This window comes from Triturus cristatus, chromosome 8, assembly GCF_964204655.1.
Source record: "Triturus cristatus chromosome 8, aTriCri1.1, whole genome shotgun sequence".
In the NCBI taxonomy this organism is placed as follows: domain Eukaryota; kingdom Metazoa; phylum Chordata; class Amphibia; order Caudata; family Salamandridae; genus Triturus; species Triturus cristatus.
Window position 1 is genome coordinate 1277659409 of NC_140591.1, and position 18413 is coordinate 1277677821.

The 18413-nt window shown below is 40.4% G+C and overlaps 1 protein-coding gene across 1 annotated transcript in view; it reads right to left on the reverse strand.

The window, feature by feature from the left end:
- The window catches only part of C8H3orf52 (chromosome 8 C3orf52 homolog), a 162497-nt gene that overhangs the window by 91641 nt on the left and 52443 nt on the right, over positions 1-18413 (reverse strand). The window contains exon 2 of the mRNA XM_085623003.1: positions 726-812. Coding sequence (XP_085479129.1) covers positions 726-812 — 87 coding nt within the window. The remainder of the gene's footprint in view (positions 1-725; positions 813-18413) is intronic.

Here is an 18413-nt window from a genome sequence, read left to right on the forward strand (position 1 = left end):
TGAAGTGGACGCAGCTGTGGTCCGTCCATTGAAGCTCTGTGGCGTGGCTGAAGTCGATGTCTGTGCTGGAAGAGAAGACTGCGTCGAGTGTGTGTCCGGCGAGGTGGGTGGGGGTGGACACCAGTTGCTTGAGTCCAAGGTTGGCGAGGTTGTCGAGCAGGGTGCTGGTGTTGCGGTCGTTGTTGTTCTCCAGATGGAAGTTGAGGTCTCCCAGGAGGATGTAGTCAGCGGAGGGGAGGGCATGCGGGCTGACGAAGTCGGCGATGTCCTCGCTGAATTGTGTGCGTGGTCCAGGGGGTCGGTAGATCAGGGTGCCTCTGAGGGTGGTCTTCGGGTTGGTGTGGATCTGGGAACACCCTGAGATGTTGTGATGTTACACACTCGGGATTCGGAGGCTCTTTCCCCTCAGAATTTTCATGCAGAAAGTAGAATGTGCAGAAAAGACAGAATGTGTTCTTTTTAGACCAAATACAGGTGTATATATCGATTTCCACTTGGCAGCGTCTCTCGTTTAATAGGATACAATACCTACAAAATATATAGCCTTGTGACAACTGCCTTCTCCAAGGTCATCTTCCGAGTTAGCTTCTTGATAAGAGTGATATGCCCCCAGCTCCTTGGTCAGAATATCCCATTTAGGGACAAATTGCTGTTTCAGCACACAAAAAATGACTATAATTCAGAAAAAACTATGAAATCAATGAATATTTATAACTTTGTCTTACCCCATTTGGACATTTTTCTGAATGTATGTCATGAGATTGTTCATTGTTTCCAGGCACTACTTCAATCTGTCTCAGCGGCACTCTTTCCTTTAAATGCAGAAATAAAATACAATTTTATTATACAAAAGCTGTTGTAGGTTTGTTAAACAAGTTTATCGCTGGAAAGTAAATTACAAAAAAAAGATTTTGCGTCATTTTGCGTCCCTTTTGAGACGCAAACATGGTGCAAAAGCTTAGTAAATCTCCCCCATTGTGTTTCAGACAGCTAGTACAATGGTGCCTTATTGAAACCAGTGCTTAATTTGTAAAATATTAAGTGCCAGGGCTCTGACCAGGAGGCCAATGCAGCTTGCACCACCCATCGCCCCTGTCATCACTACCAAAACAACTACTAACCCTCTCTCTCGCATGTAAATGCGACAGTAAAGATTATTCCAGGTCCCCATAGGTAAAGGAATGGCTGGGGGAGGCAGGTATTAGTCATTTTTTAATGTATATTGTTTCTCTAAACAGCTGATATACTGCACCTTTCTAAATTACATGAGCAGTGCCACCTTGTGGCAGACTGCCTGAAGTGTGGTGATGACAATTACGTGCCGGTGCCGAGCACCGGAAACCAATTAGGTGCCGGTGTTCAGTACCGGAAAGCTCCAGCTCAAATTAAGCACTGATTGAAACATATTGCATGTGTCCTTGTGGGTACTGTACTGCATCCAGTTCATTTGGTTTCCAAGTACCATATAATAGCGTTGGCTCCGGGTATCAATATGCACAGATTAACAACTGGTGCTTTTATCATGAAGAGTGACTTATGAGAGAAACCAGATAGTTTAAGGTGTGTGATTTTACACACAGAACATCAGTTTATATCCAAGCCTATTGTTTTATATAACCTTCAAACTCCTCTGCTGATTCAGTGTATTGGTACATGTAAAATTATTCCTGGTGTGTATGCATAACATAATTGTGTGTCTGCACAATGTATCGGTTTGTAAGCACACTGCAGTGATTCATCCTCATATTGTAATGATTCATATACATAATACTGTGGATGGCATACATGCCCCAATTGTTTGTATATAATTTACAGTGTATAAGGTGTATCATATTGATTTATACTCATGGGGGCATATTTAACAATATGTCACCCAGCGCAGTTCAGCAAGTCACTTTGCTGCGTGACATGAAAAGGCTAGGAATTAGACATATTTAACATAATAAGGTTCATTTCTACCTTTTCCCAGCACTGGCGCACAATGTGCTGCCTACTGCCAACGCACGCACTCTTGCACTATGGTGCAAGGGTGCCTGGGTTGTAAGCAGGATTGTTTTTGTGCAGGAAGGCGCACCTTCCTGCACAAAAACAATTCACTGAGGCATTTGCAGCACACAAAGAGAGAGGAAAAGTGAGGAGAAATAAACATATTTCTCCTCGATATTCCTCACCTGGGGTGGCGTAGCAGTTTTGGCACATTACCAAGTCTACCACTTATAGAAAATCAGGAAATGCGTCGAAATCCATGGGTGTTGCGTGGGAACACCCATGCACCACCTGTTGAATGCCTCCCTGGGGCTGAGTAATGCAGAACAGCAATTTGCACTGTATTGTTTTACTCTCGATTGGTCAAGTCACTCAGGGCCATGCAAGGTGGCCTTGCGTGGCTGAATAATAAATCGCATTTAAGGGTTGCATCATGCATGCACTCCATTGCATGGTGCAAAAGCAATGCAACCTTTTCATAAATATGGCCCAGAATGTATTGTTGTCCCATCATAATTTACTAGTTGGTATGAAAAACACACAGGTTTACATGTATAAAAGACTGGTATGCCTGATTCACACATCGGTGCACATGTGTAATACACAGGTTTATGGACATAGGGCCTAACTTATGGCATTTTTGCATAGGGCAGTGCAGCAAGGCACCTAGCTGTGCTGCCCTACGCCAAAGTGAAAGTGCAGCAATGCATCATATTTAAGCAATATACTGCATTCCTGTCCTTTCTGCCAGTGCTGTCGCCGTTTTGGCTGCCTAGTGCCAACGTCGGAACGCTAGCACAATGGTGTGCAGGAAGGGACATCTCCCTGCACAAATACAATTCTACGATGCGTTTCCTCTTTCTGTGTGTGCTGCAGAATGCACCACACATGAAAAGAGGAAAAAACCAGGAGAAATAAACATATATCCTCATTACACCCTACCTCTGGAGGCATATGGATTTGACCATTCCCCAGATTTACATCACTTTGTAAATCTCGGTTAGCGTCGAATTCCACGGGTGTTGCGTGGGAAAACCCACCACAACGCCCATTGAATGCCTCCCGGGCACAGAGTAAAGCGATACAGTGATTTGCGCTGTGTTGCCTTAATCATGATTTATGAGGCCACTCAAAGCCATGCAGGGTGGTTTTGCGTGTCTTCATAAATCTTTATAAGAGCCCTGCGTCATGTATGCACCACTTTACGTTTTGCCTAAGTGGCTCAAGGCTCTCATAAATAGGCCCATAATACATTGGTTCATCCTAATTATGTACTTGTTTCTATGTGTAGTATTTTGGGTTACTTGTACAATGCTTTGATTTGAATTTGTTATATTCTGAAATGAAAGCATTCGAATCCATAACATACAGGTTTGGAAGAATGCCATGCCGACTTGCATTGAACATGTAGCAGTAGCTGTATTATGGCATGCCCCCCCATGCAAAATACATTGGCTTGCAAACACACTACACATGTGTGTGTAAACAATATATTGTTTTCTAGTCATCAATAAATGTCAACAAGCATTATAGTTTGTCAAAATATAGTGCACTGCAATCCTTGTGAAAAGTGTATCGGAAATATCTCCCTATATTCAGGTTTCATAATATTAGAAGTTAAAATTGCTCAATGATTATCCCTGTTTGATCAATTTTCAAGTCTTGGATACAGCTTTGTGTATGTACAACATTCTGGTGTGGGTAGTGCACTTGATACCTATGCCACAATATTTTTAGATGCTCCCTGAATTCCTTCCAGGTGTCTTTCACAATCTATCAAGTGATACTAGGAATCTATTAAGCTCTCTATCGTGTAACTGAGAAGCACTCATCAAGTCAGCGTGATTAGGAGAAGTAAGCATCATCTACCACAGTGCTCTGCGCAGTGTGCATCTATGCAAGACAAATGGACAATTCTACATATCTGCCTTGGGAAGATTGTTGTTTATGTCATTACTACAAATAATAAAAATCGATTTATTTCCAAAGAATTCCCAAAGATCATGTTAATTTGACTGATTACTGACTTCCAGATCTCAGCTACTTTTGGAGTGATCCACAAAAACGGTGCAGAGTGGAATCATCTTATCCGTACAAGGTCATTGCCATTTGTAGTATGAGACATCCTATATTGTCCTGGTAACATTTTTGATGAACTATTCTTGTCTTTAATTTAAATATTTTATTCTTGGTAGTTTTCAAAACAAGCGTCTAGTGCCACGGAACATCAGTGCAATTTACAGAGAATATTGAGTGCACTACTTTTGATGATTCGGAGTGTGGTACCCTACTCTTTTCTTTCAAGACTATTTATAGCTATCTGCTTGGTTGGCCTCTCATTTCACGCAAATCCCATAATAAGTAAGGCCTTTCTTCCTTTCTTTCCTTTGACTTCTGTTCTCTCCCCTGTTTTCTTCTGTTCTTCCTCTTATGCTCAAAACGTATGTGTCATCTTTACCTAATAACTTTCATTGATCACTGACATAATATCAATGCATACAGTATTGAAAGACATACATATCAAAAGCTAAATATTGATAATAAAAATATCAACTTCCTATACTTAACTACTAAAACAACAAGCATTGAGAACACAAATATCATTGTTAAAAATCGATTTTTAACTATTGAAAAAAAAAATATTGATTACAAAAATACCATTAACTTTAAATATAAATATAATATATCAAAAATATTGATTCACACAATATTAATTAGAATATCATTGCCAACCTAATTAATGATTATATGAATACAATGGTTCTGTCGGGGAAGTTTCAATTGCTTTAGGGTGTTCACAGTATAAATACATTACATGTAACACATATCCATAAGTAAATATAACAAAACACACCCAAGCTGAATTTTTCAATCGGTATTATTTTTAGAAAAAAGGAAATGACAAATAAACAAGGCTACAGTTATACAATTGACAAATTTGTGAAGAAAGAGTGACATGTAGTGGTAAGTACAGACGATACACTGTAGTATGACAGATAGAGAAATCACAAAAAGGTTATTTTAGGGGGGATACAAATTTTGATTATGTCCATATGATTGATCACATATGCTTCATCATCATGTGTAAGTTAATTTTTGAACTGAAGCGTTGTGTAGACTCATAGTATGCGTCAACGTTTCGACCCTATGTAAAGCGCAATATTTAATACGCGTCACGGCGGGTCTTCCTCGGGACAGGGGGGTAGGTGTGTAGCCTATGGAATAAAATGAAAAGCTGATTTGGGGGTGTGTGTTTAAAAGAACAGAAAATAAATGGATGTTCCATTAGGTAGTGGTGCTTACCCTGAGCAGAGGGTCATGAATCACTGCGCATGCGTTGGGTTTCTTAGTCCAGCAAAAAACGATTTAGACCTATGGGGTGATAATATAGTTTATAGAACTCCCAAGGTTGTGATAGCTTAAAGCGCAAGTTAATCACGGAGCTGTGAAACATGGTATTTATTGAGACAAGCCTTAAATGAAAGCAAGTCACAACGGTAAACAATTCTGGCATTTATTTAACCAAACCAACAAGGAATGGAAATATATAATTAATCATTCACTGAAAATGCCAAGGTTAAGTCTAATTAGAGGTGAAGACCTCCGCGCATAGGCAATGCTATTCAAAGTTATTTAAACATGTTGAAAATCCTGGGGCAAGCCTTAAAATGAAAGCAAGTCACAGCGATAAACACTTCTGGCATTTATATAGCCAAACCATAAAATAAGGAAAGCTAATTAATCATTACTACAGAAGCGGAGGTTAAAGAGGAGGTCAGTCTATTTAAAAGTGAAAATTCGAGCATAGACAGTGCTTTTCAAAGTTAATGAAACGTACCTCAAAAGATATAAGAATCTTGGAGGTCTGGGAATAATTTCCAAGGGTTAATCTTTATGAGCCAGTCGGATGATTTACTGCAACATAAGTGAAAAGGAAGGTTTTAAGAAGCGAAGAGCTTCTAGAGGTGGGCTAATCAAAAGATAAGAGCACTTTAAAATGTGAGCTTACCACGATCTGGTGGATGCACGTCTCTTCCAGTTCTCAGTCTGATGCAGTACTGAGGCTGGAGACAAAGGCCTGTATTTAATGACAGATTGACGTGCCTGCAACGTGCACGTTATCCCGTGACGGTGAGAGCAGGGAAAGACAACACCTGTGCTCTGTTACCCTGGAGTCAAGGGATGTGGTGTAAATTCTGAATGGTGCATGTGAAATGCTCACACATACTCAATTAAGCAGGAGTCAAGGGATGTTGTGTAAATTAAATAGTGTATGTGAAAGTGCAGGCATGATAATCAACGTCAAGCTCACTGTTCAATATCACAATGACATGTGTTTAACAATGGTCTAACACAGATGAAAATTATGTCAACAATTTAAATACAGTCCTGCCAAACATTGAGAATAACATCATTGTTCAATATATGAGTAAAACATTTAGCATAGTGACATGTTTAAACAGATGAGAAAACATTTCAACAACTTAAATAGAGTTCTGCCAAACATTGGACATAATTAATCTAAAAAAAAAAAAAAAAAAAAAAAACAATTCAATTAAGTAGTTCAGCGGAATGTGTGATTACATGGCAATTCTATTTCGTGACAACAGTCTAAGGCAATTACGTAGAGGAATTGCGTATATGTACATCATGGCACATGGAAAGTGGACTAGAGACCTTAGTTGAGATTGCGCAATTTACAAAAATGAATCAGATTCGCCTGTTGTTTTCTAGAGAGCTAGCGTGTTGGTAGATAGAGTGAACCCGGTTGGATATAAGGTTCTACAGTCTTATCATTTGCTTGTATGTCTCCTCCTGTTCGTTCAACCCGGTTTTGACTGAGTCTAGCAGGTGGATCCATCTGCATTCTTTGAAATTAAGTTGTTGGAGTATGCTGCCACCCCTGGGATGTACTGTGGCCTTTTCAATTACCCACCATTGTAGGTCATCTGCAGTGTGGTCATTTGTGGTGAAATGGTCAACCAGGGGAGCTCCCTGGACATTGCATCGGATTCTACTTTGATGCTGCAGGATCCTGGTCTTTACTTTTTGAGTTGTTTGACCCACGTAAATTTTTTCACAGGGGCATTTAATGGCATAAATCACATTGTGACTATTACAGTTACTGTGATGTCGCAAGTGATATGTCTTTCCCAGGTGTTGAAAGGCAGTACCCGTTCGTGTAAATTCACAGGCCTTGCAAGCACTACACTTGAAATGTCCGATTAGTGGTGGTAGATTAAGTTGTTGTCTCAGGTCTCGTGGTTTCTCGGTTTCAAGAAAGGAACTTACTACATAGTCTTTGATGTTTTTGGCTCTTTTAAAAGCAAACATGGGCTTCTCCTGTATCCCAATTTCCGTGCTTACCAAATTCCAGTATTTTAGTAGCACCTTCTTTATTTCATGACTGCGTGTGTTGAAGGTGGTCACACATACCAATTTCTGAGTATCTTCTGTGTGTGGTTGTATTTCTAGGAGAGTTTCTCTGGGTCGATACCAGGCTCTTTTCCGCGAACGATTTAGAAGGCCCTTGGGGTAACCACGGTCCCTTAGTTTCTTTATGAGAATGTCTGTTTCTTTGTAGAAGTCGCTTCTTTTGGAACAATTCCGCCGTAGTCTCAGGAATTGACCATATGGTAAGTTGTCCCTGAGGCATCTGGGATGGTGTGAATCGTATTTCAGGGTGGTGTTTCGCGCAGTAGGTTTGGTGTAAAGTGTGGTGAATAGTCTTCCATCCTCATTTTGTATTGTTAAATCCAAGAAATCGATGGCCTGTTTGTTATGGGTCATGGTGAATTGTATATCAGTTGTACGCGCGTTGAGCCAGGTCTTGAATTCCATTAAGCTTTGTTCATTTCCTGTCCAAACCAAGAGCACGTCATCAATATAACGCTTCCATATAGAAATGTTATTTAGGTAGGGGTTGGTTAAATCGTACAGGTAAGTGTCCTCGTAGTCGTCCATGTATAGATTTGCCAGGCTTGGCGCGAATCCAGCTCCCATAGCTACGCCTTTGCATTGCAGGTAGTAGGTGTTTTGAAAAATGAAGTAATTTCTTTTCATTGCGATTTTAAGTAGATCTACCAAGAATTCAGTAGGAATCCAGACAGGCGATGGTCGTTTGTCAAGTGTTCTTCTTATGACCTGGATGGCATGCTCTTGGGGGATGCTTGTATAGAGTGACGACACATCGAGTGTGGCCAGGATTTGAGTTTCTTTATCGTAAGGCTGATTTTCCATTATCTGTATAGTATGCATTGTGTCACGAAGAAAGGAGCGTGTCTCTATTACAAATGGTTGAAGAAAGCTGTCCAAGAACTGATTGAGGGGCTCGAGGATAGAACCACAGCCTGATACAATCGGTCGGCCAGGTGGATTCTGTAGGTCTTTATGAATTTTAGGAAGAGTGTAGATGGTAGGTATTCTGGGATCGGTTTTGTTCAAAAAGTTATATTCGTGTTGTGACAGAAAGCCTTCTGTCAATCCTTGCTGAGTGAGTGTTTGAATGAGAGCGCTAATTTCCAGGGTTGGGTTTTTTGTTATTCTTTGATAGCTTTCAGAGCAGCTCAATTGTTTGTTGATTTCAGTAATGTAGGCTTGGGTGTTTTGTATTACTACAGCACCGCCCTTGTCGGCTGCTTTGACTACAATTGAAGTGTTTTTATTCAGTGAATGTAGTGCTTGTCTCTCATCTTTGGATATGTTGTGTTTGATGTATTTTTTCTTGTTGAGGAGATCCATTATTTCTTCCATTACGATCTTTTCATATGCAAGGATCTTTTCACTCATTTGGTGCGTGGCAGGAAGGAACGTCGAGGCTGGCCTAAATTCGGTAGCTGATGTACGTTTGGTCCAATTATCATTATTCTTGAAGTAGTATTTAAGGCGTATTTTACGGAAGAATTGCTGGAGTTCGAGTTTGATATTAAAGTTGTTCGGAAAGGTGGTTGGAATAAATGATAGACCTTTACAGAGTATATCGTATTCACTTTGTGTCAATATGTGGTTAGAGATGTTAATTATGGGATCTTTTGGATTAATTTGAGTTGATGGTCGGTGTCTAGTTATTTCAGGTGTTACGTTTCTTGTATTAGTGTTTCCTGGTATTGGTGAGTCTTCGCAGTCATCAATGTTGTGTCCTAAATATTCAAAGTTGGCATAATCTTCATCTTCAGTTTGTTGCATGTCTTGTAATTCTGTTTCGTCTATGGTTATATCCACTAGAGATTCTTCCGGTCCGTTGGTGTCGATGGTCGCTAAGGGTCCAGCTGGTCGAGTGACGGCCAAGGTACTGATCTCGCCCAGAGGTGGTAAGGATTCTTGTATAGCTTTGGTAGTTATGGTAGTTGTAGTGTTGTGTTCAATGCGAGTAATCCGTTCATGTTCTTGGATATAGGAGTTCTTTGTAAGTTGGTGATTGTCTTTAACAGTGACTGGTGACTTGTGTAGTATATCAAATTGAGGAAGTACAAGTTCAAGTTCTAAAATGGTCTCTCCCTCTATCACCACCTGTAGGTCTGTCTTCTTGTGTTGATCTCGCCATGGTTGTCGTTCCTCTGGAACCTTACTCTTGTGTTCCCACGTGGTCTGTTCTGTCCTCGGTTCCATCTTGCTGGTCTGTCCCAGTTGGTGTCCCTGTTCATCCATGTTTGCTCTCCTAAAAAAGGAACACTGCCTTGTGGGTCGTGGAAGCGTTGTCCCTGTTGGTCCTGGAAACGTTGTTCTTGCTGGTAGGGTCTGCTGTTTGTACTTGTGTTCAGTCTTTCACTTCCACTATCAGATCCGCTTCCAAACGATGAGTTGGAGAGATTTGCGTATCTGCGGTATCCTTGCCTTCCCCGGGTGGTGTAAAAACCTTGTGCGTCCTGCTCGTAGTGGTTCTCACTTAGGTATGGATAGGTCAATTTTTTGTCATATGCTCTGATGTCTTTGCTGAGTTTGTCAAGTTTTTTGTTGAGAGTGATGGAATTGAATTCTACCAGTGTTTTTTCTGCGCGTTCTAGGGCTTCTTTCGCGTTTGTGACTGTTCTGTCTTCCAAGATCTCTCTTTTGAGTTCCGCGATTTCCTGTGCAAGTTTTTTAGCGTACTCAAGGGCGGTCTCAACCCCCAACACCATCCAGTGTCGGGAGCAGTTATTCGCAACAAATGAGAAACCCTCTCGGAACTTTGGGATTTCTATGAAGATTGCGGGTTCGTTTCTGACCTGCAAGCCTTTTGGAATAATGTTAGCTTGTAGATATTTAGTTAGAAGGTGACCATGTAGGCGAGTGCGAATTAGTTTCTTCTCTAGCCTCTCTAGTTTTGAAATTTTTTCATTTAGTGTTGTGTCGAGTGGCCCAGTTCCTATTCCTAAGGGATTGAACTCGCTCTGTTCTTGGATTAGTTTAGCTATATAATCCTCACTGTATGTAAGCGTTTCCCTGTCTGACATATTATGACAATTTAAGACAGGGTATACTAGTTTTGAATATATAGAAAAATGATTTTAGAAAAACCCTCGCAGGTAAAGACCTGCACTGGTATATTTACAAAAAATAATGGGGTGACCCGGTGTCCCTCAGAACCTGGGTATACGTATTATATGAATACAATGGTTCTGTCGGGGAAGTTTCAATTGCTTTAGGGTGTTCACAGTATAAATACATTACATGTAACACATATCCATAAGTAAATATAACAAAACACACTTTAAGCTATCACAACCTTGCGCTTTAAGCTATCACAACCTTGGGAGTTCTATAAACTATATTATCACCCCATAGGTCTAAATCGTTTTTTGCTGGACTAAGAAACCCAACGCATGCGCAGTGATTCATGACCCTCTGCTCAGGGTAAGCACCACTACCTAATGGAACATCCATTTATTTTCTGTTCTTTTAAACACACACCCCCAAATCAGCTTTTCATTTTATTCCATAGGCTACACACCTACCCCCCTGTCCCGAGGAAGACCCGCCGTGACGCGTATTAAATATTGCGCTTTACATAGGGTCGAAACGTTGACGCATACTATGAGTCTACACAACGCTTCAGTTCAAAAATTAACTTACACATGATGATGAAGCATATGTGATCAATCATATGGACATAATCAAAATTTGTATCCCCCCTAAAATAACCTTTTTGTGATTTCTCTATCTGTCATACTACAGTGTATCGTCTGTACTTACCACTACATGTCACTCTTTCTTCACAAATTTGTCAATTGTATAACTGTAGCCTTGTTTATTTGTCATTTCCTTTTTTCTAAAAATAATACCGATTGAAAAATTCAGCTTGGGTGTGTTTTGTTATATTTACTTATGGATATGTGTTACATGTAATGTATTTATACTGTGAACACCCTAAAGCAATTGAAACTTCCCCGACAGAACCATTGTATTCATATAATACGTATACCCAGGTTCTGAGGGACACCGGGTCACCCCATTATTTTTTGTAAATATACCAGTGCAGGTCTTTACCTGCGAGGGTTTTTCTAAAATAATTTTTCTATATATTCAAAACTAGTATACCCTGTCTTAAATTGTCATAATATGTCAGACAGGGAAACGCTTACATACAGTGAGGATTATATAGCTAAACTAATCCAAGAACAGAGCGAGTTCAATCCCTTAGGAATAGGAACTGGGCCACTCGACACAACACTAAATGAAAAAATTTCAAAACTAGAGAGGCTAGAGAAGAAACTAATTCGCACTCGCCTACATGGTCACCTTCTAACTAAATATCTACAAGCTAACATTATTCCAAAAGGCTTGCAGGTCAGAAACGAACCCGCAATCTTCATAGAAATCCCAAAGTTCCGAGAGGGTTTCTCATTTGTTGCGAATAACTGCTCCCGACACTGGATGGTGTTGGGGGTTGAGACCGCCCTTGAGTACGCTAAAAAACTTGCACAGGAAATCGCGGAACTCAAAAGAGAGATCTTGGAAGACAGAACAGTCACAAACGCGAAAGAAGCCCTAGAACGCGCAGAAAAAACACTGGTAGAATTCAATTCCATCACTCTCAACAAAAAACTTGACAAACTCAGCAAAGACATCAGAGCATATGACAAAAAATTGACCTATCCATACCTAAGTGAGAACCACTACGAGCAGGACGCACAAGGTTTTTACACCACCCGGGGAAGGCAAGGATACCGCAGATACGCAAATCTCTCCAACTCATCGTTTGGAAGCGGATCTGATAGTGGAAGTGAAAGACTGAACACAAGTACAAACAGCAGACCCTACCAGCAAGAACAACGTTTCCAGGACCAACAGGGACAACGCTTCCACGACCCACAAGGCAGTGTTCCTTTTTTAGGAGAGCAAACATGGATGAACAGGGACACCAACTGGGACAGACCAGCAAGATGGAACCGAGGACAGAACAGACCACGTGGGAACACAAGAGTAAGGTTCCAGAGGAACGACAACCATGGCGAGATCAACACAAGAAGACAGACCTACAGGTGGTGATAGAGGGAGAGACCATTTTAGAACTTGAACTTGTACTTCCTCAATTTGATATACTACACAAGTCACCAGTCACTGTTAAAGACAATCACCAACTTACAAAGAACTCCTATATCCAAGAACATGAACGGATTACTCGCATTGAACACAACACTACAACTACCATAACTACCAAAGCTATACAAGAATCCTTACCACCTCTGGGCGAGATCAGTACCTTGGCCGTCACTCGACCAGCTGGACCCTTAGCGACCATCGACACCAACGGACCGGAAGAATCTCTAGTGGATATAACCATAGACGAAACAGAATTACAAGACATGCAACAAACTGAAGATGAAGATTATGCCAACTTTGAATATTTAGGACACAACATTGATGACTGCGAAGACTCACCAATACCAGGAAACACTAATACAAGAAACGTAACACCTGAAATAACTAGACACCGACCATCAACTCAAATTAATCCAAAAGATCCCATAATTAACATCTCTAACCACATATTGACACAAAGTGAATACGATATACTCTGTAAAGGTCTATCATTTATTCCAACCACCTTTCCGAACAACTTTAATATCAAACTCGAACTCCAGCAATTCTTCCGTAAAATACGCCTTAAATACTACTTCAAGAATAATGATAATTGGACCAAACGTACATCAGCTACCGAATTTAGGCCAGCCTCGACGTTCCTTCCTGCCACGCACCAAATGAGTGAAAAGATCCTTGCATATGAAAAGATCGTAATGGAAGAAATAATGGATCTCCTCAACAAGAAAAAATACATCAAACACAACATATCCAAAGATGAGAGACAAGCACTACATTCACTGAATAAAAACACTTCAATTGTAGTCAAAGCAGCCGACAAGGGCGGTGCTGTAGTAATACAAAACACCCAAGCCTACATTACTGAAATCAACAAACAATTGAGCTGCTCTGAAAGCTATCAAAGAATAACAAAAAACCCAACCCTGGAAATTAGCGCTCTCATTCAAACACTCACTCAGCAAGGATTGACAGAAGGCTTTCTGTCACAACACGAATATAACTTTTTGAACAAAACCGATCCCAGAATACCTACCATCTACACTCTTCCTAAAATTCATAAAGACCTACAGAATCCACCTGGCCGACCGATTGTATCAGGCTGTGGTTCTATCCTCGAGCCCCTCAATCAGTTCTTGGACAGCTTTCTTCAACCATTTGTAATAGAGACACGCTCCTTTCTTCGTGACACAATGCATACTATACAGATAATGGAAAATCAGCCTTACGATAAAGAAACTCAAATCCTGGCCACACTCGATGTGTCGTCACTCTATACAAGCATCCCCCAAGAGCATGCCATCCAGGTCATAAGAAGAACGCTTGACAAACGACCATCGCCTGTCTGGATTCCTACTGAATTCTTGGTAGATCTACTTAAAATCGCAATGAAAAGAAATTACTTCATTTTTCAAAACACCTACTACCTGCAATGCAAAGGCGTAGCTATGGGAGCTGGATTCGCGCCAAGCCTGGCAAATCTATACATGGACGACTACGAGGACACTTACCTGTACGATTTAACCAACCCCTACCTAAATAACATTTCTATATGGAAGCGTTATATTGATGACGTGCTCTTGGTTTGGACAGGAAATGAACAAAGCTTAATGGAATTCAAGACCTGGCTCAACGCGCGTACAACTGATATACAATTCACCATGACCCATAACAAACAGGCCATCGATTTCTTGGATTTAACAATACAAAATGAGGATGGAAGACTATTCACCACACTTTACACCAAACCTACTGCGCGAAACACCACCCTGAAATACGATTCACACCATCCCAGATGCCTCAGGGACAACTTACCATATGGTCAATTCCTGAGACTACGGCGGAATTGTTCCAAAAGAAGCGACTTCTACAAAGAAACAGACATTCTCATAAAGAAACTAAGGGACCGTGGTTACCCCAAGGGCCTTCTAAATCGTTCGCGGAAAAGAGCCTGGTATCGACCCAGAGAAACTCTCCTAGAAATACAACCACACACAGAAGATACTCAGAAATTGGTATGTGTGACCACCTTCAACACACGCAGTCATGAAATAAAGAAGGTGCTACTAAAATACTGGAATTTGGTAAGCACGGAAATTGGGATACAGGAGAAGCCCATGTTTGCTTTTAAAAGAGCCAAAAACATCAAAGACTATGTAGTAAGTTCCTTTCTTGAAACCGAGAAACCACGAGACCTGAGACAACAACTTAATCTACCACCACTAATCGGACATTTCAAGTGTAGTGCTTGCAAGGCCTGTGAATTTACACGAACGGGTACTGCCTTTCAACACCTGGGAAAGACATATCACTTGCGACATCACAGTAACTGTAATAGTCACAATGTGATTTATGCCATTAAATGCCCCTGTGAAAAAATTTACGTGGGTCAAACAACTCAAAAAGTAAAGACCAGGATCCTGCAGCATCAAAGTAGAATCCGATGCAATGTCCAGGGAGCTCCCCTGGTTGACCATTTCACCACAAATGACCACACTGCAGATGACCTACAATGGTGGGTAATTGAAAAGGCCACAGTACATCCCAGGGGTGGCAGCATACTCCAACAACTTAATTTCAAAGAATGCAGATGGATCCACCTGCTAGACTCAGTCAAAACCGGGTTGAACGAACAGGAGGAGACATACAAGCAAATGATAAGACTGTAGAACCTTATATCCAACCGGGTTCACTCTATCTACCAACACGCTAGCTCTCTAGAAAACAACAGGCGAATCTGATTCATTTTTGTAAATTGCGCAATCTCAACTAAGGTCTCTAGTCCACTTTCCATGTGCCATGATGTACATATACGCAATTCCTCTACGTAATTGCCTTAGACTGTTGTCACGAAATAGAATTGCCATGTAATCACACATTCCGCTGAACTACTTAATTGAATTGTTTTTTTTTTTTTTTTTTTTTTTTTTAGATTAATTATGTCCAATGTTTGGCAGAACTCTATTTAAGTTGTTGAAATGTTTTCTCATCTGTTTAAACATGTCACTATGCTAAATGTTTTACTCATATATTGAACAATGATGTTATTCTCAATGTTTGGCAGGACTGTATTTAAATTGTTGACATAATTTTCATCCGTGTTAGACCATTGTTAAACACATGTCATTGTGATATTGAACAGTGAGCTTGACGTTGATTATCATGCCTGCACTTTCACATACACTATTTAATTTACACAACATCCCTTGACTCCTGCTTAATTGAGTATGTGTGAGCATTTCACATGCACCATTCAGAATTTACACCACATCCCTTGACTCCAGGGTAACAGAGCACAGGTGTTGTCTTTCCCTGCTCTCACCGTCACGGGATAACGTGCACGTTGCAGGCACGTCAATCTGTCATTAAATACAGGCCTTTGTCTCCAGCCTCAGTACTGCATCAGACTGAGAACTGGAAGAGACGTGCATCCACCAGATCGTGGTAAGCTCACATTTTAAAGTGCTCTTATCTTTTGATTAGCCCACCTCTAGAAGCTCTTCGCTTCTTAAAACCTTCCTTTTCACTTATGTTGCAGTAAATCATCCGACTGGCTCATAAAGATTAACCCTTGGAAATTATTCCCAGACCTCCAAGATTCTTATATCTTTTGAGGTACGTTTCATTAACTTTGAAAAGCACTGTCTATGCTCGAATTTTCACTTTTAAATAGACTGACCTCCTCTTTAACCTCCGCTTCTGTAGTAATGATTAATTAGCTTTCCTTATTTTATGGTTTGGCTATATAAATGCCAGAAGTGTTTATCGCTGTGACTTGCTTTCATTTTAAGGCTTGCCCCAGGATTTTCAACATGTTTAAATAACTTTGAATAGCATTGCCTATGCGCGGAGGTCTTCACCTCTAATTAGACTTAACCTTGGCATTTTCAGTGAATGATTAATTATATATTTCCATTCCTTGTTGGTTTGGTTAAATAAATGCCAGAATTGTTTACCGTTGTGACTTGCTTTCATTTAAGGCTTGTCTCAATAAATACCATGTTTCACAGCTCCGTGATTAACTTGCGCTTTAAGCTATCACAACCTTGGGAGTTCTATAAACTATATTATCACCCCATAGGTCTAAATCGTTTTTTGCTGGACTAAGAAACCCAACGCATGCGCAGTGATTCATGACCCTCTGCTCAGGGTAAGCACCACTACCTAATGGAACATCCATTTATTTTCTGTTCTTTTAAACACACACCCCCAAATCAGCTTTTCATTTTATTCCATAGGCTACACACCTACCCCCCTGTCCCGAGGAAGACCCGCCGTGACGCGTATTAAATATTGCGCTTTACATAGGGTCGAAACGTTGACGCATACTATGAGTCTACACAACGCTTCAGTTCAAAAATTAACTTACACATGATGATGAAGCATATGTGATCAATCATATGGACATAATCAAAATTTGTATCCCCCCTAAAATAACCTTTTTGTGATTTCTCTATCTGTCATACTACAGTGTATCGTCTGTACTTACCACTACATGTCACTCTTTCTTCACAAATTTGTCAATTGTATAACTGTAGCCTTGTTTATTTGTCATTTCCTTTTTTCTAAAAATAATACCGATTGAAAAATTCAGCTTGGGTGTGTTTTGTTATATTTACTTATGGATATGTGTTACATGTAATGTATTTATACTGTGAACACCCTAAAGCAATTGAAACTTCCCCGACAGAACCATTGTATTCATATAATACGTATACCCAGGTTCTGAGGGACACCGGGTCACCCCATTATTTTTTGTAAAAAAAAACCTAATTAATGAATCACTAATAAATATATAAAAAACACTTTTTTACATGAAACAATTACATCAAATAAAACCAAAATTTGTTATACAAATACTTAAATTGAATGAAAATATTTCACATTAACAAAATCTTAAATATTCACCCCCAAAACATATACAACAAAAATAACAACAGTATCACCCCAAAAATAATAACATGAACTACAAACATTTAAACTACAACCTAAATATATCATGCATACAAAATAATACATAAATTAGCGTTTACCAAAGAAGGAATGAACAAATTAAAAATATTCAAACTTTTTTTGTTTTTGAAAATCTATTTATAAAATTTTGTCGAAAAGCATGTCAGCGAACCCCATTTACTTAGATACATTTCCATCAGGATGAAGTAATCACCATACACTTTTACATAAGACCATAACACAGTGCACAGATATTGTCGTCGCCCAAGGGACGGGGTGTCGCCATACCAAGTGTCGCAATGTAGATCTTACAATGTTTGTGTGATCATTTCCATTGCAATCAATAGCATGTGTAATCCTTGATCGCCACATTACAAGCCAAGAGAATCTGTCTGAACGCGAACTCGAAAATAAACTTAACTAAAGATAGTACAAGAAAGAAAAAATAAATCAATAGTCTATAGCTGCCAGGAGTGCATGTGGTTCAATTGTATGAAACGAGTTAAGTGCCGACATTGTAGTGGGGGGGGGACTTTGGAGGGGGTTCAATCCAGTCCACCGCCTAGAGCAGGTGGTGCAGAGCTTTCGGGGCAACCTTTATGTGTGTACCTATTTGTTAGTCTCCGTCCCATCACCCTAGGGGCCCCGGTCCCGGTCTGATCCATGACGAGTGTCCCACGACCTGGCGATATCACCCCACAGCTCCGCATATGGCTTACGCCGTTTAGTAATCTTATCCTCAGAAATTAGTACCCGTTCCTCCGCACGGACCCAACAAGTGACATCCGCTTCCCATGTGGTAACCAGGGGCGGTGTCTTAGCTTTCCAATGAAGTGCAGTCCTCTCCTTGGCCAGGAGGAAGGCCAGATCTACAAACCTGTGCCCCAACTTATGGGATTTAGGTTTCGGAAATAGGCCCAAAAGACAGACCTCCGGGCTGCACAGCAAAGTGCGAT